The sequence below is a fragment of the Epinephelus fuscoguttatus genome, linkage group LG1, assembly GCF_011397635.1.
Source record: "Epinephelus fuscoguttatus linkage group LG1, E.fuscoguttatus.final_Chr_v1".
In the NCBI taxonomy this organism is placed as follows: domain Eukaryota; kingdom Metazoa; phylum Chordata; class Actinopteri; order Perciformes; family Serranidae; genus Epinephelus; species Epinephelus fuscoguttatus.
The window spans coordinates 34,040,610-34,064,916 of record NC_064752.1 but is presented as its reverse complement, the minus strand read 5'-3'; the positions used below and the strand labels follow the sequence as shown (position 1 = coordinate 34,064,916).

At 42.1% G+C, this 24,307-nt stretch overlaps 1 protein-coding gene across 1 annotated transcript; it reads left to right on the top strand.

Moving 5' to 3' along the window:
- Positions 1–209: 209 nt before the first annotated feature.
- On the top strand, positions 210–24,307 carry LOC125886251 (trichohyalin-like). The gene is made up of 10 exons (XM_049572296.1): positions 210–388; positions 3,652–4,686; positions 6,872–9,341; positions 19,554–19,660; positions 20,357–20,453; positions 20,678–20,822; positions 20,993–21,126; positions 21,219–21,409; positions 21,536–21,621; positions 23,092–24,307. The coding sequence occupies exons 2-9, from the start codon at positions 3,662–3,664 to the stop codon at positions 21,609–21,611; spliced, it is 4,245 nt and encodes a 1,414-aa protein (XP_049428253.1). The 5' UTR covers positions 210–388; positions 3,652–3,661; the 3' UTR covers positions 21,612–21,621; positions 23,092–24,307.

Sequence of the window (24,307 nt, the reverse complement as noted above, 5' to 3'; positions counted from 1 at the left end):
GCATTTCAATACTTAACTCATGAGACCAGCTACAGCTGAGCACAAACTTAAATCACTGTATCTTATGTTAGCATCCTCTCAGTGAGTCCTATTTAATTGTCTTTTATTTTGAAGGAGCACACACGCTGCTTCCTGTCTGCCTGTGTCTCGCGGTGAGTATCTTGACTCCGGGATCAGCGTGGATCGACCTGAGGCGGGCAGAGGGAGTGTCCGCTGGGTGTAGGAGCGGTCTGACGTCTTGTTAGTGTGAGTGACTTGGGGAGAGAAAACACTGTGACAACAGCTCAGCAGGAGAGACGAGCACGGAAAACTGAGGAACATTTCTTCTTTTGTAACTTCTTCCCGCTTCCTTCCCCCCTCCACCTGTATGACTGCGTGAAGACGAAAGGTAAAGAAAACAACTTGATTCTGCTACAAAATGTCTTTTGAATACCTTAAAAGTTCATAAAGCTGGTGTAAACAGCAGGTGCACTGTGTTAGACTATGTTTTATAAGCTTTGTAACGTAAATATTCAGTGTAACGTTAACGTACGTCCTGACTGTGAGTAACGTTACTCGCGTACGTGTAACGTTATTCTGACAAAACACTCGGTTACAACACTGACAGCCTAGCTTACATTAAAAGTAAAGTTAGCTACTTTTATATATCCCAGTTTCCTTTGTCCAGTTTCAGAGGACACTGCTGGTTCAACGACTGGGAGTTCATTGTTGACGCGTTTATTAGTAACTTATTAACAACCCGTAATCTAACATATGCACCCATGTAACGGTTAATTTTACCGTTAAATATGCGTTAAAAGTCAAAACGTCGCGATGGTTCGCCGTTGACTTGTCCCAAACTTGGTGTTTAGCTTCCCACAGCATCACTGTAAGGAGTAAATAACACGTTGGGACATCAAAACGAAAGGGACGGAGTGTAACGTTAGCCTTGGCAGGGTAACAGCCACTGAAGGCAAACAAAGATAAAGAAACAAAAAAATCCCACAAGCTAAATGCTGCTGCTGCTGGATGATTTTCACTGACTCCATGAATGTGGCCCTAAATAAGCAACAGAAAGCATCAATCAGCTGCAGCTTTATCTGCCAGACATTGTTTGTTTCTTAGGAATTCAACTGTAAAAAAAAAAGAGGAGGAAAGCAGAAACAAACAGGACACAGCTTTAAGAGTCCAATGTGATCCCATTACACCCATTACACAATATCATGCACGCCCAGAGGTGCTGACTGTTTGAGCAATGCAGCAGAAAGATACTTAGAAAACATAGGACATGCAAAAATATCTTAGTGCACCAGCTGACTGTTGTCTGGAGTCAATACAGTCAAATCAATAGCAGCTGTAGATTGATAATGTGAGAGTGACACAGAGAGTAATTTGCTGACAGGCCCTGAGTTGCACAGTATCAAACCGTGGGGTGTGGAGTTACCGGTTTGTGCAAAAGTATTACAGGTCAAACCAGATGACATACAATGGCTGTGGAATTCAGTGTAGCAAAATTGGAAGCATTACTGTTATCTTTTTCACACGGTGTGTAAGTTTGGCCTCTCTCTCTTGCTGTGGTGTGACAGCGCTCAAATAGAAGTGTTTTTATCTGTCTGTGGTTTCAGCTGAATCGGAGATCTGGTGTGATTGTGTCATTTCTGCAGACCTTATTGTTGGTGTGTGTGTGTGTGTGTGTGTGTGATGACTCATCAGGCTGCTCTAGTCTCCCACCTACCTGTTTTGATTCTTATTGTAGTAGTTTTGCATTTTGGTTTAAAAATTACAAACATGTAAAGCAGCTGGCTTTATTTCGACTTTCTTAATCCCATACAGTATAATACCAGTGTAATATCACACGGCATGCCTAGAAATGTTATCATTCATCTATTTTTCAGCCTATAAATTAACTTTCAAAGACTTAAAGGTCCAGTGTGTAGGATTTAGAGGGATATACTGGTCGAAATGGAATATAATATTCATCACCTGACACTAAGAATGGTTTTCATTACCGTAGAATGAGCCATGTACGTCTACATACAGAGCGGGTGTGAGTTTGCACTTCCTAGGATAGTGAAGACATGACCCACCCTACTCTGCTTTACTCTGCCTCTGATTGCCTTACACCGACATTCTTATCCCAATCCAAACCAATCTCACTCCCATTGCCTAATCATAACCAACCCAACCAATGAAGGCAACAAGTACTAGCCAGTCAGGGGCAGAGTAGGGCAGGTCATGCCTTTGCTATCCTAAGAAATGCAAATTCTTGGAGCAGGTCTTCTTCAGAGACTGTAAAAATAATGGATCTAGCTACCGTGAGACCATCCATTGGTTTGTGGTTTTGAAGCCTCGAGTTTGGCATTTCTGCTGTTGCCATCTTGGTTTTTGGAAGTGACCACATTTGGGTGATAGGCTGGAGCTGTGGAGCAAGGGGGGTGGATCTGGACAATATCTGCAGATAGCCTGTCACTCAAAGCGACTCACCCTTTAAGCCTGAATTGAATGTTAATGGGCGCGTTATATAAAGATTCACCCTCAGTACAGTTGTCATAAATGTCGAAATTAACTACAGAGTCCAAAACCATTTTTTGAACCATGCTGTAAACATGTTTATCTCCCCTGTAAAGTTGGGCATCTTAACATGGGGGGGTTACGGGGATTGATTGGCATCTGTAGCCAGCCTCAAGTGGCCATTCAAAGAACTGCAGTTTTTGGCACTTTTGTGTCGGCTTCATTTTTCAGCTCGGGAGGCTGCTGCTTAGTCCTCTTCCACGGAGTCTGTCATGCTATTTCTAAAGCAACCCAGGACACACAAACTTAGCAACTTCACTGCTAGATACCACTAAATCCTACACACTAGACCTTTAACTTGTACAACTTGGACGTATGATATACTATCAACTTGTCTTGAAGAGATCTGAGTAGTGTCACCCAATCACATGACCACAGCTGTTTACTCACTGGGTGCACTTTGAGGTGATGATGAACTTATCAAAGATCCTCAACAGAAGGTCAATAACATGTAATTAGATAGGTGTGACATTTTAGTAGGTAAATTGTTGAAAGGGCCAAGTATTGATATATTATTTTCAAATAATAAAATGTAGTACATATTGCTAACAGCAAAAAGAAATAGTCCATCCTTCCTTGGTTGGACAGTTCAAGAACTTGCATTTTAGCTACCCATCCTATGCATAACTTCTCTCTGTTCATTGACTTTAAGTCAAATTTTGGACATCTTCAATCAAGATGAGCTGTCAGATGTCATTTACAACATAACAATTATCCCCCAGGCTGAAAAAGTGACAGTGACTGACAGGTCAGGATCTGGACTACAATGGCCATTTAAATTGGTTTAATTTTGTAGAGCACAGAAATTGTTAACAGGCTATTATTCAAAACTGAACTGAACCGAGGAAGAAAACTAAATAAAAAGGCTTCAAGCAGAAACACTTGTCATAGTTTCTGGCGTATGTTCTGAGGGATTGATTAGTCTTTCTTTGACCCAGGAGGTAATGTGCTTTCAAAAATCTAGACAGACCAGACTAATCCAGTTTTCTTTGTAAAGACATGATCAACCGGCTGCGTCTCAGCTGGGAGCGACAATGTTTATTCAATGTAAATATGTAGTTTTTGCTGTATGTAAACACCTCCTCTCCTTTTCTTTTTCAGTGACTCAGTTATGGAGAGCTCCGTTGAGGTTTCCCAGAGTGGTGGCACCTCAAACCCCAAGCCAGGTCTGGCCCCCAAACCTCGGCTCGCTCCCAAGCCCTTCTCTCTGCAGAAGAACACCACCATTCGCTCCATCCATGCCCCAAAGACGGTCGCCGCAAGCTCTAAGAAAACAACGCAGCCGACTGTTAAACCTGAGGCCACAGGAGTCCCCAAACCGACTGTGACCACCCCCGCTCAGAAACCCCCTCAACAAACCACCACCTCTGATTCCAAACCCAGCCCTGTAAGTGTGCCCACCAAAGATCAAGCAAACACAACCAAAGAAAGCAAAGCAAGTCCACGTGGAGAGGATACCCTTGATTCTACTGTAGGAAAATCTGATCCAGCCTCAAAAACCACTCCACCCAAAGCAACACCCAAATCCGAGCCAATCCAGAAAGACGATGTCATCCAAGCAAACCACAAAGCATCTACGGAAATCGTAACCAAACCAGAGCAGAAAGTGGAGAGAAAGAAAGAAGATGAAAAACACGCTTCTGTCATCCACAATGTTCAAGAACCAGAAAGTGACGTCTCCTCTAAAGACAATCCAGAGTATCGATGGGGCAGCGGCAGGAAGCGTCTGTCCATGGAGCTCACCTCGAAGTTTGAGTCAGGTGGCCTATCTCTGCCTCCCCAGCCAACTGTAACCACCTCTACAACCACCACCAGAGATGATACAAAGAAGCCAAGGCCTTCAGATCCAGAGGTGAGCCAGACGACAACAGAGCCATCAAACAGAGAGAGTGATGAAGGAGGACTGAAGGAGGATTACACCGGAGGCAGCAGTATAAAACGCAGGATCAGTCTCCTGTTTGACTCGTCATCGAGGCCAGAGGTCATGACAAAGAGAGAGGAGCCAGAAATTACAAACGGCACAGAGAGTGTGAAGGGTGTAAAGGAGAGAATCAAAAACTGGGTCACAGAAACGACCCCTGAGCATCCGAAGACTGAGAAGAGGCCTCAGGTTGCACCCCGACCTCGCTCTAAGAGGTAAGCAAGCCACCTTTCATCTGTGCTGTTTGTGTTTGGTGACGTGTTTAGACATGAGTCAAAGGAAAAGAACATTCACTTACAAGTGCAATCAAGCGTGAAGTTTGTTTTCAGGTTAATGGCGCATATTATTATGGTTGTCTGTTATTGACCAGGGCTGTACTTTTCATTTCACATTCATCTTTTGTGATTAGATGCGTGCAACTGATCCAGAGTCTTTTCATGTTCACACTTCAGACTTTTAATATCAACTGTTTTGTTATCTTTCTGCTCAGTATGATACCAATTTATGCCTCATTGGTGCTTGTAGAATTACACTGCAGAGTGGATTGTTATTTTGTTTTTATTGTTTTTTTTGGTTTCCTCAGGGAGAAAAGGGTTTTTCCAATGTCTTATGTAATGTTTCCCAGTTACTGTGAAAAAATCAGGGAGAGATGAGTGAAAGTCTGAAACTGTTTGGCGTTTAAGTTCTTTTCTTTTGCCCTTTCCTAATCTACTGTACTTTGTGTTGACATCAGTGGCAGTGTGGTAAATGAATAACGCAGCTTTCAATATCAAGATTTGTGGCCAGATTTATGACCTTAAATTACAAAGTCCAGATAAGAGTGCGCATATTAAGATTAGATGTCCAACTTACTATATGAGTGCAGAGTAAAGAGTATGTTCACCCATTTTCTCATTTCCCCCTCAGTATTAAGCCACTCATGTAGTTTTGTTTATACAACCAGGTTTTGAGCAATCCATCTCAAAGATTTCTGCTCCAACTACAACAGATGTGAAGAGACATGTCCCCACTGGTTTGAAGAGAGATCTTCCTGTCAACTCTTTATACCGAAGAAATAGTTCCTATGAAAACTGTTAACAGTGTGTTCTGTTGATGATCCAGAGTAACAGAGGCACTGTTTCTGAAAAGAGACATTACTGTTGAATTTTTTAAATATATACTTTCAGTGCTTTGAGAACCACAAATGAAATCCAACACTATTGTGATGACGTAAAGGTGGAAATCTTAAAGATGAATCTCTCAAAACCTGGTAAATAAGACAACACAATCTTGCTGAATGGTAGATGAGAACATCAATACCACTGTCTGTATGGTAAATATGACGCTAAGGACAGCAGGTGATTATCTTAGCTTAGCATAAAGACTGGAAACAGGGGAAACCATCTAGCCTGGCTCTGTCCAAAGTCTCTAAAACTCAGAATTAGGCCAACACATGGGGGCTAATTCACAAAAGGACTCACAAACAGGGAAATGCGCACTTAACTGCACTGCCAAGCTAATAGCATCTCAGGGCTCTTGTTCTATTTGCTATGCTGAGATGTAAATATTTGGCACAGAATTGTCCCCTTTCTATGCAAATGAGCCTCATTGCAAATTCACCAAGATCAGTGCTTATAGCCACACGCAGTTACAGTGAAATTATTAGCATCTTCAAAGAGTTGGGGGTAACTGAAAAAGGGGGAATATCACCGCACCTTGTTAGTCAGTACCTGTCACAGTGGGAAAATGCCCTCATTGTTCTGTCCACTGTATTCTTGGCATAAAGGCAACATTTATACTTTGCCATATAGGTAATTGCAATCAGACACATATAAAAGAGTCAACTACACTCAGTTGCAAAACTTTTAGGGCATGTTTGCCCTGTAATATTATGAGGGCAATATCTTTTTTGAACTGGACCTTAATACAGGGCAGATAACGGTTAAAGGTGATGAGCAGTTCATGGTGCTATCAATCCATTCTTTGTAAAATTGCCAGTCTGGAGTCTTTGCTGGTCGCCTGGCAACCTCACTGTGAAGACGAGACTCCAGGAAGTCAGAGCACTAGGCCAAGACCTAGTTAAACCACACCTCAAAACCATCAAACCCAAACTTTTCACATATTTATATAACATTCTTTGCATAGACTAAACATACAAAATGACATAATGTTAATAACAAAACTTAAGAGATGCTGGTAGGAAGATTTCTTAAACTTTGGTCAGAGCCAGGCTAGCTGTGTTCCCCAGTTTCTAAACTTCATGCTAAGCTAACAGGCTGCTTGCTCTAGCTTTGGATTTAGCATACAGTCATTAGAAAGGTATTCTAAGTTATGTAAAATGTGCTTGGTTGTATTAAAATTGCCAGTATTGTTCTTTTAACTGTCATTTTTCACCTTGAACTGCTGTTATCTTTTCCACAGCTTTGAGCCAGCAGCTGCTCCAACAGCAGAGGAAACACCCAAAATGCAGCCTGTTGAACCTCCCGCATCTGATATTTCTCCCAGTCAGGCCGTGGATCTTCCTTCAAAGGTGTCACCTGCCGAACAACCAACAGAGACCCCAATGGAAATATCTAGAGATGCTCCTACTGAAGTTAAGTCGGAAGGCCCAAGTGAGACACCAGGAGAGCGTGTGCAGAACAAGGCAACAGAGGGTGATGTCCGACTACGCAATCGCAGCTCATCTATGCCCCACACTTCCACCTCAAGTGAAAATGATCAACATGCTCTGAAGAGGGGTGGTGTGAAACGTCGATCTGTTCACTTTGGTGTCGTAGAGAGAGATGATGGTGGGCCTCCACTGATCCTGGGCTCACCGTCTGATTCCAGCGAAGAAGAAGAGGCCTCTGGGGATGAAGCAGAGAAGGACATCTCTGTTTCAGTGCCTGTCTACAAAAGAGTAGGAGGTCTTCTGAAGAAGAACAATGATGAGGCGCGAGAGGAAGAAGAAGAACGACTGAAACATTTGGAATTTGAAAAAAGACGGCGAGCAGAGGAGAACGAACAGGCAAGACTCGTATTGGAAGAGGAGCGGAAACGAAAAAAGGAAGAAGAAGAAAGAGAGAAAGAGATGGCAAGGCAGAGGGAAGAAGAGGAAAGGGAGAGAGAAAGACTGAGGGAGGAGGAAATAGAGAGACAGCGGAAGGAGGCAAGGGAAAGGCTGAGAGAAGAAGAGATGGAGAGGGAAAGACAGTTGGAGCTGATGTTGCAGAGACAGAGAGAGGAGGAAAGAGAGAGGGCGAAACAGAAGGAGGAGAGACTGAAACAAGAACAGGAGGAGAGGGAAAGAGAGAGATTATTGGAGGAGCACAGGAAAGAGGAGAGACTGAGAGAGGAAAGAGAAAGACAAAGGCTGAGAGAAGAGGATATGGAGAGGGAAAGACAGTTGGAGCTGATGTTGCAGAGACAGAGAGAGGAGGAAAGAGAGAGGGCGAAACAGAAGGAGGAGAGACTGAAACAAGAACGAGAGGAGAGGGAAAGAGAGAGATTGTTGGAGGAGCAGAGGAAAGATGAGAGACTGAGAGAGGAAAGAGAAAGACAAAGGCTGAGAGAAGAGGATATGGAGAGGGAAAGACAGTTGGAGATGATGTTGCAGAGGCAGAGAGAGGAGGAAAGAGAGAGGGCGAAACAGAAGGAGGAGAGACTGAAACAAGAACGAGAGGAGAGGGAAAGAGAGAAATTGTTGGAGGAGCAGAGGAAAGAGGAGAGACAGAAGGAGGAAAGAGAAAGACAAAGGCTGAGAGAGGAGGAGGAGAGATCGATTTGTGACAATGAGGAGCATAGAACTGAGGGGCAAAAGCTTGAGAGGAGATGGAGTAAAGCGAAATACAGAGAGGAGGAGTGGGAAAAAGAGTGGGTGAAAGAGGCAGCAAAGCCAAGAGGAGAAGAAGAAGAGAAGGAAAGAGAGAAAGAGTTGGAGTTGACATGGCAGAGACAGAGAGAAGAGGAAAGAGAGAGGGCCAGACAAATGGAGGAGAGACTCAGACAGGAGGAGAGGGAGAGAGCAAGATTAAGAGAGGAGGAGAGATCAAGTCATAACCATGAGGAGCATACAACTGAGGGGGGAGAGATAAAGAGGAGATGGAGTAAAGCAAAACACAGAGAGGAGGAGTGGGAAAAAGAGTGGGTGAAACAGGTAGAGACGCAGAGAGGAGAAGAAGAGGGGGAAACAGAGAAAGAGTTGGAGGCGATATGGCAGACACAGAAAGAGGAGGACAGGGAGAAGGCCAGACAGATAGAGGAGAGACTCAGACAGGAGGACAGGGGGAAAGAAAGATTAGGAGAGGAGGAGGAAAGAGAGAGGGAGAGGCAAAGGAGGCTGAAAGAGCAACAAGAAAAAGAAGAAGAGATGGAGAGAATGAGGCAAATGGAGATGGAGAAATGGAGAGAGGAGGAGGAAAGGAAGAAGCAGATGGAGAAAGACAGACTGGAGGAGCTGGAGAGAAAAATACGAGAGGAGTTGAACAGAAAGCGGGCACAAGAAGCAGAAGAAGTTGTTTATGATGACTTCTCCGTCAAACCGGCTGGGATAAAGGTGGACTTTGATGACTTTTCAGTCAAACCATTGAGATGGGGCACGCAAGCTAAAGAAGAAACCAGTCCGCCCATCCAGAGAAGGGAAGCTGCCTTTGTGGATAAAAAGGAAGTGGAAGAGCTGGTGCCCCTGGATGTCAGTCCAAGAGAATATAAAGTGCCAGAACAGGTGGAGAAACCACGCAGCCTAGAGCCTACACCAGCCCAAGAAAGTCCAAAGTTCGAGGAGAAAGAGGAGAAGCAGAGGCCAGAGGAGGGACTGCTCATCTCCATGGAGGTAGAGGAAGAGAAGGAGACAGAGGGGGAGGAAGAGGAGAACACAAAAGAAGATGTAGTGGAAGAAGAAGACAAGCAGGAGGTAAATACGAAAGTCAGATTTAAAGGTCCAGTGTGTAGGATTTTTGGGGATGTATTTGTGTTTGTTTCCTTAGAATGAGCCGTTTCTATCTACACAGGAAGTCAGTCCTCATATAGAGATATCGCCATGTTGCACTGCTATTGGACCTTCTTTGACGAGCCAAACAGCATCAGAAAAACCCTGATTTGTAACATGAAACTGCTTTATTCAGTGTTTTTAGTGCCTTAAATAACCTGCTCCATTTGTTTTGGAGAGGAAGAGACCTGTGCAGATAATTCAGTTCCTAGTAAAAACCTCCTGAACAATGAAAGCTGCAGGAATTCTAACCGGGAGAAGTTTCAGCTGGTCGCAATCTGCAATCCTCACAGCTAGGTGCAAATAAATCCCCCGAAATCTTACACTTGGCCGCTTAAATGCAACTTGACTAGATTTTGTTTTTGTGAACACGAGCATAGTTTTATGAAAGGATAAATTGTTCAATCACACAGATAGGGTGAGGTCGAGCACAGAGACAGGAGTGTACATGTAAATGTGGTTTTTTCACCTCTGAATCATATCGGCCTGGCAACCACACAACCCTCACCTGCACCAACACACTGGCATTCCTGTAGCACGAGGGGAAAACATCTTGTTATACTTGCTTCACCCAGATTCAGTCAGAGCTTAAGAACGTGGGTTTGTGCATGTATGTGTGTGTGTGCGTGTGTGTGTGTGTGTGTGTGTGTGTGTGTGTGTGTAGGTGTGACATTGAGTAATGAAATGAACATGGCCTGAAACCTACATCTACGTGTCATGTGACAGTCGTAGTATCTGCTTTTGCTGACAGCGAGAGCTTGTGTCTGACAATAAGAAATATCAGAGTACAGAGTGCTGGAGAAAGGAGAGTGTTGACTCAGAAGGTGTGACGATAAAAAGTATAGTTTTGAATGTGTTTGATTCTCAATTAATTCATGCTAACAAATAATTGCCACCCCTGAAGATGAAACATTGGGGTGAGAAATGGGCTGAACCTTTCAGTCGACTGTAAAAGTACTGTATGAACTCTATGTCCAGTAGTGTACGTATGAAGACGTGTGGTTACGACATCAAGCAATCTAACAGGAAGTGAGGTTATGACTTCCTCTGCATCTGACTGCTGCTTTCATTTTGCTTTTATTTGTGCGTAAAGACAACATTCATTTTCAAAGACATACTGTAGGGATTTTAAAAAAAACATTGAACACTGAAGAAGGATGGATTATTTCTCATGGGCATCATGGATGAGTTATTTCCAGCAGCTATGGGTGAGTCTTCACAGGTAGAAATGTTACCTAATCAGTGTTAGTGGTTTCACAGTAAATTGCAGAGCCAGCTCAGCAGTTTGCACCTCTGAGGGCTACTTGATTAGAGCAAAAATCATTTTGGTCAGTATTGAGATTGTGATTATTTAACACTCATTGGCCAAAGGCTTTCTTTCTGTCATCTTAGCTTGAGCTAAACTAAACATGCCACAGCCTGGTTGAGAATGAATTTTGGCTTCAGGGAGGGGTGAATATATACCGCTGTAAAGAAGAGGGGTGCGCTGGATTTGTAACACAAGACAAAACAGGAGCATCATTGAGAAATGGAATGCGGCACAATATTAATTTTATCTCAATTGTCTTGTTTTCATAATCATTGGAATCCAAAATCGGGATTAAAGATAACATTTGATTAGCTAATTTCCTAGCACTACCACCTTATGTGTTATTTTTTTAATGCAGCTAGCCTCTCTGATCACTACAGGTTACTGCTTGTATAGGATTTAGTTAGCTGCAGTGACTATTTACTAACATATTAAATCTACATTTAACACACTACATGTTGAGTATGAAGACTATTTGTTTAAAGGATTTATTTAAATGATTATGATTTCAAAGCAGTTTTGGTTAAATGCTTGACTGAAGGTTATCAAAGACATCAAAGAGCAAGTGGCTACAAAGGCCAACTGTTGAAAGTTGTCCCTCACCACACCACAAAGACTACAGCCAATAGCCAACTAGCAAGTAGGTTTTGCACCTGCTGGAAAGGAAATAACTCTCCATACCAGCAGGCGGCAGTGGGAAAGGGAACCTGTAAGACCGACAGGACAGATTCAAGACACTATTTAGCCAGTTAGCACATTAACAACACAATCTGATGCTGAAAGAACAAAGCATATTACCGTGTGTGAGCGAACAGTAACACAAAGTATTATGAACGGTTTCTGTTAAGGAGCTCAATGGCTAAAACAATAAACTTACCCACTATAACAAGTTTGTTTCGATCTCACACCCTCCTGACTTTAGCCGTTTGTTTTCCTCTCATGTATGAAGCTGAACTGCCAATCAGAGTGATTTCTCTAACTGGCAGGCCCCACCAGCTCCAACACCAATCGGCATGCTGAATAAGCAACTTGTAGTGTTAGGTCATTGTAAAGTGTTTTCCATAGTGTCTTCCCCTGACTTTCTGTGCAATTTAAAAATCATTCAGCCAATATGAGAATATGAAAATTAACTTCCTAACACATTTTCATTAGAGTAGTAAATAAGGACGTTTTTTACATCTAACTAGAGAAAATTACTTTCATTACCCTTCCAATTTATTATCCAGCCATCCATTTGTAGCTCATTTCAGGTCCAATTGTAGGTTGTTAATTTGAAGTATGTCTGTAGTTTAGCCTGAAGCTGGAGAACCTTTGAGTGTTGGTGTCTAAAGACTTGAACCACTTTTATCTTACAAATTAGACAAGTATTAACTTTTTACTAATGTTGCTGTGCTTATGAAAAGATACATAAATACACCAAGGCTGCTTGAACTACAGAGTTTATTTTCTGCTTCAGTCGATTTACGTTCAAAGACCCGCTGAAGTTGTAGTACAGCTGCAGTCAACAAACCATGTCTGAGCGTCTGGATGGACCTGCAAATAAACGTCATGGCTGCACTGCCTGAAGGAAGTGATCCTAAATCAGCTGGGAATTAAAAGGTCAGCATATGTTGCTGGGAAATTCTAGTCACCTTAGTACAATTACCCTCATTATAGGTAATAAAGTAACAGATCAAAGTGAAGATCACAGCCAAACAACACACCTGAAGCAGTTTAAAGTGCAGTTATATAACTTAATGAAGATTAACAATATGAGAAAGACGCGAAAACTTGTTGACTCTTTACCCGTAAAAGAGACAAGGAAGCAAACAAACAAGGTGAAATGAGGAAAGTGCAGTGGTGGCAACTTATCAGTTCATCATAGTGAGTGAACAGCTGACAGGGCCCTGCCAGTCAAGACAGATCGGTTCACCACCTGTTTGAACATGCAACATTTTTTAAGTAATGAAAACACTGAGCTCTGGAGCCCTGAACTCTGTCTGTGTTTGTGTGTGTGTGTGTGTGTGTGTGTGTGTGTGTGTGTGTGCGTGTGTGTATTGTGTTTCTGTTTGCTGTGTGCATGCTTTGCAAACAAACCAACCCACAAAACCAGTGAGCTACTTTAAGGAGGCATTGTATATAGCTATTAATGCAGGCCAAAGGGCTTTTCAAGTGATTTCACCGCTGCAGACAAATTGTTCAGTGTCAGAGTAAAATCATAAGAGTTGAGTGTTTGGTGTAAGGTTGTGATAATACACAGTCTTTTTCTCATCTTGACATTCTGACAAAATCAAACATGTTTAATACTGTTATACATTTTTAGTCTTGGCTAGTCTTGTAAGTACTGAAATTCATGACATGAACAGTAGCAACAACCAATGACTGCACTTTCTCCTCCAGCACACCAGGTAGACAGTAAACATGGAGGGACTCCATGTGCAAGAATGTCAACAACTCTCTGTTGTCTTGTGCTGTGGAAAAGAAGGAGAAAGTGGTGGATTTGTGGAGTGAACAAGTGTCTGTTTAATTTGTTGAGTATCTGATCCACCAGTCAACACCCATTGTAGTAAGAAGTCTTAAATTTTGAAACAGTTTGCCTCTGTTTCCTACGATATCCTCTTACTAATAGGGCTAACAAACAGAGGCTGGTAGTGTGTTGAGGCAACAAAATCCAAAATGTACACAAATGCTATCAACATATGATGTCTCTTATCTTGTGTTTCTAGAGTTATGTGTTTTTGCAGACATGTAAGGATTTGTTAATGTCAGATTGCTTAAAGAGAGTTTGGGAAATCATCTCAAAAGGAATCAAGATGTAGTCTTGCAAATAGTGACCCTGCAAGACCCCCAGAATCTGTGATTAAAAACTCACATTGACTTTAGATGTGAGAGGGTGTCAGACTTAAGTATTCTTAAAGTCTGTCAAAGTCTTGCTGCTGTAAGGCCATCGGTATTGAAGTTTTGTTGGTTGTGAGAGCAAAGCCCTGTTTTCACCACAGAGTGGCGCTGCTGCTTTTAAAAAATTGCACTTCCTTATTCTGCACCACAAAAACCAGCAAGCTCACCTCATGTAGAGCACCTTATATTGCTATAATATAGCACCATAACACTTAACAGCAAAGTTCAATAAAGAAAATACAAACTTTTTATGCTGAAGGGAAACAAAGACACTGTTGAGTGGCAGAGAAAATCTTTTACTTTGACAGGACAGAATGAGGGAAATGTTTACTTGGCAAACACAAGCTGCGCAGCCAACCATGCAGCCTCATTCAGGCTACTGACTAACAGACAGGCAGATGGACGGATGGATGGATGTTTTAGTGAGAAGAGCCGAGGTGCTATGTGGTCATCATGCCTTTATTTGGATCTGGTCAACAGGGCAGCGTGTCAGAATAACCATACATGGTGCCCCTCTTTCTCTGTGTCTGTCTCTCTACTCAATCTCTCCACCCCGTTTTGAGAGATTCCGTCAGCCCCCTTACACACACACACTGTCTGGCACACACACAAAAGGAGGATGGGCTTAACCGTGTACATGAAAGTTCACATGTCCACTGTCCATTCTAGTGCTCCCTCAAACTTTCTTCGACCTTTCCAAAAGTCTTCCTGTTTTCTGCTGTTCCCTCTGCCCTATCCTCTCACAAAGAGCCGCTTCATTCAGTTACCTGCATCATTTACCTACGGGGTGACAGAGGTGGAGGGGAGGTGCAGAAAGCACCTTGGCCCAGCCCGCCTCACCTTCCTTCCTTCCCTCGGGATTTTCCGCATCCGAGCACAGACCTCCGCTTTGTTTTGACATTCTGTGAAATCACTCAGGTATGGAGGAGATAAAGGGGTGATCTACCTCTCTGTACCTGGCTTTGGTTGTTTGGAGTGGCAGATATTTCCCACGCTGCTTTTCCTTTTCTTTTTTTTTGTTCTGAGTGGAAAATGGAGTTGGGATGTGAACTGGGACATCGGTGCACAAGCAAACAGGCTTGACTGTGGCAGAAGAAGCAAAAGAGAAAGGGGGTGCGCATGAAAAGAGGTAATCTTTAAACTGTTGTGTGCAAGACTAAAGGCTTCATTGCTATTTTTTTACTTCCAATTTTTTGATAGAAAGCTCTGTCAGCGTGTCTTTTGAAATGGATCATGATGTGATGACGGGAAACTCTTTCTTCAGGACGCTGCTGTTTAGGATGTCACATCCATCATAGTGACTGCTGCAGTAGAATAGTGTTGTCACAGCGCAAACACATGGCTGGTCAGACTATTTACTTCTTTACTGACAGTAAATAATAGACTGTTCCAGGAAGTTTGTGTGACCTGAACCATAAAAATACGGAGTTAGAGTATGGATCCCACTCAAAAGAAAGATGGATTATATATTTTTTTTTGTATGATTTCAGGAACCTCTTTTACAATACAGAATTTGTGCTGTCTTTACCTTCTGCTCGCTGAAAATGACAATTGAAAGGCAGATCACAGAGGCAGCTTTCTGACTCACCCAGACAATCCCTTCATCTCTAACAAAGCTAAACCTCAGTTTCTCTGGTGACCCAGTTCCCATGGTGAGCCCAGCGCCTGGACAACCAGCTGTGTAAGCTTTTCAACCATGCAGTACTTTGGAGGGAAGCTGTCTGCTGCCCAGCTTCAGGTGGCGGGCTGGGTGGGCAGCGTGCGACGCTCCTTGCAAGGGGCTTTGGAGCTGGTGTGGGGCCCCGCAGAAGAGAAGCAGCAGGAGGAGGAAGAGGAGGATAAAGAGGAGGAAGAAGAAGGTGGAGATGGAGGAGGACGGTTCCAGAGAGCTATGTCACCACTTCGTAGCTTCGCCAGACGTAGCAGAAGATCGCTGCGTCGCTTCTCCGTCAGAAGCCGGCAGACTCTGCAGAGGAGAGCCACTGAAACCTGCTCAGTAAGAGCTGATCAAGTAACACAGTAGAAGTCAGTCAGAATAACAAGAAGGTTTATTATCAAAACAAAGCATTTGTCATGGTGTTTGGTTCATACAAGAAACATCTTAAGAGGAAACAAAAATAAAGGTGAAGCACTGCAACAGTCAAGTGCATAAATGTAATAAAGGCGCAAGGGTTTAGGTGCACAGTTTGCACCAAAGCTCCATGTATCCCAGTCTAATATTTCCCCGCCTGTGTGTTAACAGATAACATGCAAATGTATAAAGGGAAAAAAAGGAAGTGCAGAAGGCAGTGGCAGTCCATTTCAGGAAGGACGCCGTTATCTGATAAAGTTGTCCAAATGTAGTGTTTTATCAGTGTACATGCATGCCCTTTCCTCTGTCTGTGGTGTGTGTCAGAGATAAAGTGGAGGACTATAACAAAGTGTGACACAGTTGGACAAGGTTTATCCAAATATGTCTGTTTGTATTCGTGCCCTCTGCATCTGTGTCTGCCTTTAGCCCAAGCTCATCACATTTAATCATGACTGTTATTATTTTATAGCTTTTTCACAGTTGAAATTGGCATTTGTCCCACTACAGCCCATTACAAAACTATTAGACTAGATTATAACCATGTTTTATTTGCATCTTACTGTAAATGGTCAGACATTTTTTGAGTCAAAGTTTATTATATTTTTAAGAATTCAACATTAAGCTTTAGAAGTATGATCACTACACCAATTACATATTATAATTTATTTTTGTCACAGTCAGTAAAAGGTGTTGAGATGAAGCACAGACATTACAATGGCCTTCAATGTAGCACTTTGTCTGATAGGTCCACAGTAAATTTGCTGTCAAAACAGCATAATGGCAGGAATCTGTCTCGGTAGTTTTGTTGTGTTTACTGTGGCTGCCGGCAGCATGTGTGAACATGTGTGTCTGTGTCTGTATGTGTGGGTGTACGTGCACAGGAGAGATCAAAGGCGAAAAAACCTGCAGGCTGTTTCCTGTTTTAATTTGACGATCCATCACATTCCTTTATTGGAGGCGATGTTTTGTTGACAGTCTTCATCTATTATTCTGAATGAGAGTCTCGGTTAGTTGTGCGTGTGGCATCTTTAGTTGTTATTCTCTCCGCGACACCATAAACAAGCTGTCTTACACATTCCATTGACCGTAACAAAAATGTTTTGGAGGTAAGCTGTAATAAAGCCCACTCTGTCTTGACTTGCACATCCTCCGCCCTCCTGAACACACTGTACTGGCACATTCACACATACACAGGTTTGTTGCAGCTTAGAGTTGTAGTTCTTTAATCCTGAAGCTTTTAACGTATCTCTTTCTTATGTCTGCACTTAGAGGTTGTTGTTGTTTGATTGTTTTATAGTACTTGGTGCCACTCAGAAATATTAGAGTTCCCCTCAGCTTTACAGAGCATTTCAGCATCTTTCAGCTTATTGTTTTGTTTTTTCCGACCCTCAGGTAAATGTTTTAGCATGTATGCTACCTGTTCAGCACCACATGGTAGATGACTAGTTAAGTTAGCGACTAGCTGGTCAACATAATGAGAATTTAGCTGCTAATTAGATCAGGAGTTAATAGAGGCCAAAACAGAGCTAAAAGGAGAGTAGATAATGGACTTAAATTTGTCAGGTGGCAAGAAATGCGACTCCAAATGAATTCCATGTTGCTTTGTCACCACTAGATGTGGACAACAGTTTGCTAACATGTTTACCATATCAACTAGAAGTCAACCTATGGATATTTTTATGGCCAATGTTGTTGTATACTCGTCTTATTTAGGGTTACAACTATTAATGAGGAAACAAGGGACCAGGAAAATTTTGTTAGCAGGTGTATATATTAGCTTAAATATTAGCTTAGCATAGCTTAACCATCAGATGAGGATAGCATACCAGTTCCTACACATAACACTGGAGGGCACAAAGGTATCTTAGAAGGGACAAACTTAGACTGTTAATACATAACAGATATAAAAGACAATAGTTTGGAGCAAGAAAAAGCGTGTACACAGCCTATATCACCCTTAAAAACTTTTTTTTTTAAATACTCAAAAACTTTGTCCCTGATTAATAAAACATAAAAAAACATGACTAAGTCAAAACCAAGTATACTGGTGGACTGTATACAAAATGCTAGAGGGTTTTTTAATTTGAAACGAATACAGGATGTAGCGGCATTCGGCCAACCAGTCTGTCAGTCATCACATAGTCATGGACTTTCACATTTATGGGCTGGTCTCATTGTTGTGGTCCAGACAAAAAAGATAAATGTAAATACATGTTAAAATGAAGATCAAAACACTGAGACACACTCACATAAGAGAGGGGACCTGCTTCTCTGGAGCTGTGCACACTGATCAAGCTCCTTTTTTGCTCGATACAACACAACCCTCTCCTCTTCAGCTCCAGGTGGTGATGTACATCCCTGCGTGACTGGTAGAGGCTGCACAGCCATCGGCCTTTATTGGAGTTAAGTTCTGCCAATAATGATACTGTGTAAAACATCCTATCGGCAATGATTATTTGGCCCAATCGATAAATGGATCGACTTCAAATATCAACTTTATAAGGAGACAATATGTTAATGTTGAGTTTAAAGCTTCTTCTGCTGCTTCACAGTGGTCGAAAATCTAATTTTACTGCTCTAAGGCTCCATATTTTGATTCCAGTGTACTTAAATGAAGTTGGCAATTTGTCTGTGGCAGAGTAATCTTTTACATTTCTGCAAAATACACTTGAGAAAAGTCTTTCAAATCCACAAATTCTGCTGACATACACTTACTCATTGTCTCATTGTTGCATACTCGTACCACTGCCAATAAGGAAATACTTAGAAAATGAATTTAATTTCTCTTTGAATTCAGGAGAAGCTTTTTAGAATAGTTTGAAAGGGCAGTATTAGAGTCACGTGATGTACTTAAAAATTATGTAACAACATTTAAAACTTTGTGAGCTGCAGTGGCTACTTCTGCAATAAAGGTTGGATGGATTCAGGATGAATGCACAGTGGTGGAATTGTACGACTGTAGACTGTGTCTCTGTGTTGGAACAGACTTTGTTTTTCCCTGCACCTAAACACAGTCTGTGGTTATAGGAAAATCACTAGAAGCCTATTCATTCATGCTGTGATGTTGCCAGATAACAGGCATTGTGCAAATGAAGCTGCTGTGTGAGTCCTGAGTAACTGAGTAATAAATGGACTTATGACGGAGATGAGATGCGTGCGTATGTGTGTGTGTGTGTGTGTGTGTGTGTGTGTGTGTGTGTGTGTGTGTGTGTGTGTGTGTGAATTCGTACAGAGGGCAAGGGTGTTTACTTGAGTGTTGTTTTGTATCCAGGTGACAGTATCAGACACTACACTGGGATGTGCCCCTTGACAAAATCTGAAGTGAGCTTAAAGGAATGTTTGCAAGGAAGTGCACAGTAGTTGCTTTTGTTTGTAACGTATTTGTGTGCGTGTGTGCGTGCACCCATGCATTCCAGCATGTGGGCGTGACAGCATGAGTGTGTTTGGTGTGTCTGTGTGTGTGTGTGTGTGTGTAGGCATATAGGTGTGTATGCCAGTGCTCATGGTGTTTATTGAGGACAGCCCAGCCTCTGTGACCGGCTCATTAAAAGATGCATGCTTGGCTGGTCTTTAGTCCTCTCTCCCTCTGTAGTTAGTGATCTTGGCTCTGCACGCAGTCCATTTTCCTCCCCGCTTCAGCTCCACCATGTGAAGTTGCTGTGAATATGCAGATTTACAGAACAAAAGAAAGTTTACATCATTTGATTTTGTGTGATAAGGAAGTTGATCCAGCAGAGAGATAAGGAGAGCCGTATTGCTAGGTGACTGCACATGCTTAACATGAGATTGGCGTTAAGCAAAATGTTTCAGATTCTGTTATATGATATGTTTTCTTGTTTATTTACCAGTGTAATTTAATGTCTGTCTTTCTGTCTCTCAGGCACCGGTTAACATTTACAGCACAAACAGCGAAGACACTGATGCTTTAATAGACAACGAACCCGACCAGCAGAATGAGGCCAGTGAACGGACATCTGAAATTGACAGGTAGGAGCAAGGTTGCACTATGACACCACACAAACACATGCATACATACTGTCATACTACATACATACTACAGACTGTATTTTTCCATGGCTTCATGTCCTCCGTCTACCCTGATGGGGCAGAGACAGGACCAGACGGGTTTATTTGTCATTCCTTATATCATGTGGTGAGGGTGTGGCTTCACATTGAGGTGATTTGATTCAAACTGAGCACACCAGAAAGCCCTATAGCTATCTGACATTGAAGAATTAAAGTAAGTAGCCTGAAGGCGCAGTTTGGAGGGCCAAGATTAGCTTTGGTTTCTTAATATGATCAGTGGAGCATGAAGTGTGACCAATAATAAACCGATGGGACTGTGAAACCAAATGACTTTTTGTTTTTCAGTTTGTTCGACATAAAGTCTCTGTGTGATTTGGACTTTGCTATGACAAAACGTAAATAAGTTAGCATAACGGAACATGCAAAAATCCTGTGACAGCATAACCAGGTTTAGCTGCACACTAGTGTGTCATATGAAGGCTTTCCAGGACTTGAGCTCCCTGTGCCCCCTTGTGGCTAACAGAGCACAACACAAGAACTTAGAAATTGGACTAAAATGACTCCTGAACCTGAACTGACAGCATCTTAACACCCGTATTTCCTTCTCATTTCATTCTGTGCTGACATATGACTTTAAATAGCTGTCTTTCTCTTCAGCCCAAAGCCTATTGCTGACCAGGCCCCAGAAGTCTCCACTGAAGACCTTGATGAGACTGATTATCACCGAGAGCCAGAGCTGCCTCCATTTCCTGAGGTTGGTGATTCTTTGTTTCTAATCCTTCCCCCTGTATGAGTGGTGACAGCTGATGTCTGCCTCATCTGCTACAAATATTAATATGTAGTTTTGTGGTTGATTTTCATACCTACCTGGGCAAGTACACGCTCTTGCATCTGCATTTCTGTAGCATAATATGCACCGGTCAATGCAGTGTGTTCTATTCATTGCTCGCTAGATTCTGTGTGTGTGTCTGTGCACAGAGCTCCACTCCTCTCCTCGACACCAGCGCGCAGAGATCGAAGGCAGATCTGGGTAGGAGGCGAAGTCGGTCGCGTCCATCGCGCTCAGTCCGTATGGGTTTGGTACCATTGGATAGCCCTGACTGGAGGACCCGTGACTCCACAGGTTATTACTGCATCCATAATGTTTTTGAATCTACAGAGGGTTTGAACTCTGACTTACTTTTTTAAATTTAAACTTAAATAAGTAGTGTCTCCTTTAGGTACATCCACTCCAGGCCGAAAGCAGTCTGCAAATGTTGATTTGTGTTCTGACTGTTATATCTATATTTTTAGATGAACAGGAGGCATCTAAGCAAAGGGATTCAGACTCTGAGGACGAGCAACCTAAACCGAAGATGGCCTATTCTCCTCCTTCCGCCTCTCATAGAGTCCCAGTGTTCCCTGGTTTGAGCCCCGCAGCTTTACTTGTAAGTTCTCCCAGAGTTTAAGTTCATTACATTTTTCAGTTTTTCTGATACATGACATGATTGAGTAAAGTGTCCTCAACATTCTCTCGAAGGCTCAGATAAAAAAGAAAACAAGTGGAGGAAGTGGAGAGGACGCAGAAGAAGAGAAGGCAAGAGATGAGAGGGAAAGTCAAAATGAGGAAGAAGCACCGTCTTCCTCACAAGTGTCCCGCTCTCCTCGCTCAGCAGCTCATCTTGCGGGGGCTGCACGGGTGTTGCCACCTATAGGCGGTGCAGACAGAGGGTAAGAAAAGAGCATGGAAGCACACAAAAATATAAAAATCTTCGAAATGATGAGAAAATTATTCAAAATTGGGTATGTGTTTCAATCCTGACGCTCCTCTGACCTGTGATTCTGTGTGTCATTCAGTGCTGCCTCCTCTCCTGCTTGGCTGAAAGAACTGAAGTCTAAGAAGCGCCTGAGTCAGCATGAGGGCGAAGCTTAGCCAGACAGAGGTGAGCACCATGGAAGAGCCAGATTCTTTGCTGCATAATAAATTATTAATTACTGGAACATTTATTTAAAAGGAAAGCTGTTTCCTTGTGGTAAACTTGTGGGTAAAGCAACTTCAAAAATATATTGTCAGAAACAAATTTCAGATCACAAAATCTGGTTTTGATATGATAGCAAGTAATACAGGGCCAGAATCGCTAATATTGATACCAATACGATACTCTTCATAATTAAAAGCAGCTCATGTATCTTCATGTAGGGTAAAAGCAGTGTGTCATGATTTATGAGGTGAATAATAAATATGCTAAAGCAACAGCTAATGATGACTAATTACAGTTTGAAGATGTTACATTAACCAACGCTGAAGATCTGATTTGACTGAAATATTAATTTCACCACTACGTACTTCGATATTTATTGCCTGAGGCTCTCTGAAAAGACTGTCAATGAACTCTGTGTCACGGGTCTGGATGCTGAGGCATTTCCCTCCTCTTCTCTTCTGTTTGGTTGCAGCCCAAAGTTCTCTTTCTTGTGTTTTTTCCTGCTTAATTGAACAGAACATTGTTTGCAAACACAGTTTGGTATCGATCCTATTAATGCTAGGACCAATGTTCAAAATAAAAATGTGGTATCTATAGTATCGATATATTGGTATCAATCCATCATACCCAATCTATCATCTAATACAAATATGAATTGTCACTGCACATGAATAAAAATCACCTTCCGAGTTACTTTCATATTTATCAACAGAATTTAGACACTGGTGTATATTAACAAGCACATTAGAGCTTTCATTAGCCATGACCTGCTTGTGATATGCAGAGCATTACATAGGACTTAACAGGATCAGCCATTGAGGAGCGTTGAGTGTGAACATTTTGACATTTCTGACTTTGAGCTTATACTCTGACTTATTGTAGGAGTGAAGGCATTATTAAAAAGGACTAATATTCTTGTGAGTCATAATGCAAGACAGCTGAATAGGTTTGCAATACTAGATAGAGAATGGTTTGAGCTTCACGTCAATGCTGTCAGCAACACTCGTGTTGTTTAATGCAACTGTATAATAAACTGACAGCATAGACAGAAACAGGAAGCGGGCTGTATCTCTGTAAAGCTTTCTCCTAATCTAAACTGTGCAGTGTTTAAAGACATCCTCACTGCAGCTTAATGCAGTTTTCTCCACTCAGTGCTCTTTTGTGGAATTGCTGCTTGCAGATATATTTTGCTCTTAACTTTACATACAGCTACAGTAAGTGAAAAGGATATATGGATGTAAAAGGGTTATGGATTTGAGTGCCACTTGGACCACCCATGCAAAAACTGAATGCACTCATGGAGGTGTAGAGCACTTAGAGATAAATCCAACAAATGACATTTGATAAAATATATTACATAAAGCTGATGCCTGCTGTAGTCTGTCATTTGGAAACCTCTTCCTGAACTTTTCTTCCTCTTGTTCCCTCCAGGAGACACCATACCATCACCGTTCAGCAAGAATCAATCCATTTCAGCTGCAGCTGCTGCTGACAGGCACCTTGCCATGATTGCTCCATTTTCCACTTTGAGTGCCTTATTTTGGACCTTTACCGAGATATACAGGAGGAGAATTCAGGCTTTTGCTGAACACAGAGGCCATCAAGAACTCTTCTGGCTTGTAAATGAAATATGGTGCCAAGGCTACGTGCCAAGACTGTGATGTGTTAATGCCAAGTAAATGTTTTATCTACTGCTGTACAGAGGCTCAATGGATGGGGAAAACCCCAATGTAATTTAGAGCAAAGCCATGGACTGTCTTGTTTGAATGTGTACTCCATTATATTTAATCAGGGACTGATGACACTAGGCCTTCAGCACGGTATCTACCTTCATAAACAAACATGTACAGAAAATACTGAATATAAATAATGGATTTGCAACTTGTGTGCGTTTAGTTTAAATTGTACAAAAAGCCTTTTTACAGATTATCTTTCCAATCACAGATTGTCTCAAGTAAACCTTTAAGCACTTTAAGAAAAATGATCACAAATTACCGTCCGTACAGAACATCTAAGCAATAGAGTAATCGAGTACCTTACTGTAGTGACATGGTCAAGGGAATTTTTCTGTTTGTTCGCCATGAGTGCCTGTCTTCTCTTTCCTGGTCCACAAAACTTAAACATGCACTTCCTGGTTTTGTTAAAACGCCCAGCGGCTGGTCAGAGCATCAACAGTGAGTTGAGAGGAAATTTTGAGCAAGTTATAACACAGTGGTACTCAATGTATGTCTCTTCCTGCCGACCATTTTATAATTCACACTTAAAATTGATTCACACTGCCCAGAGTACATAAAAAAGCACCAAAAAGTGCCAGAGGAGGATCCCCTGGACCCTCCGACAGAGGTCAGGGTTAAGTCCCACATGTCCTCAAACGTTTGTTCACTGACTGGCCCCTGGCTTCCTGTCATTTTGCATAAGTGGTCCCCGGGCAAAGCTTGTTGAATATCCCTGCTTTACCAGAATCAGGAAGTGTGTTCTGTAAAATCTTTAACCCAGAAAAATGCAGTCATCTGCTCTAGATGTTTTTATGTGCCTTTTTAATGTTAAAGAATGACTGCCATCAGTGCTGTAATCATTTATGATCAACATATGGTATGATAAGAGGAAATTGAGGGAATTTTATTAAAACTTTTTCTATGAAATGCAA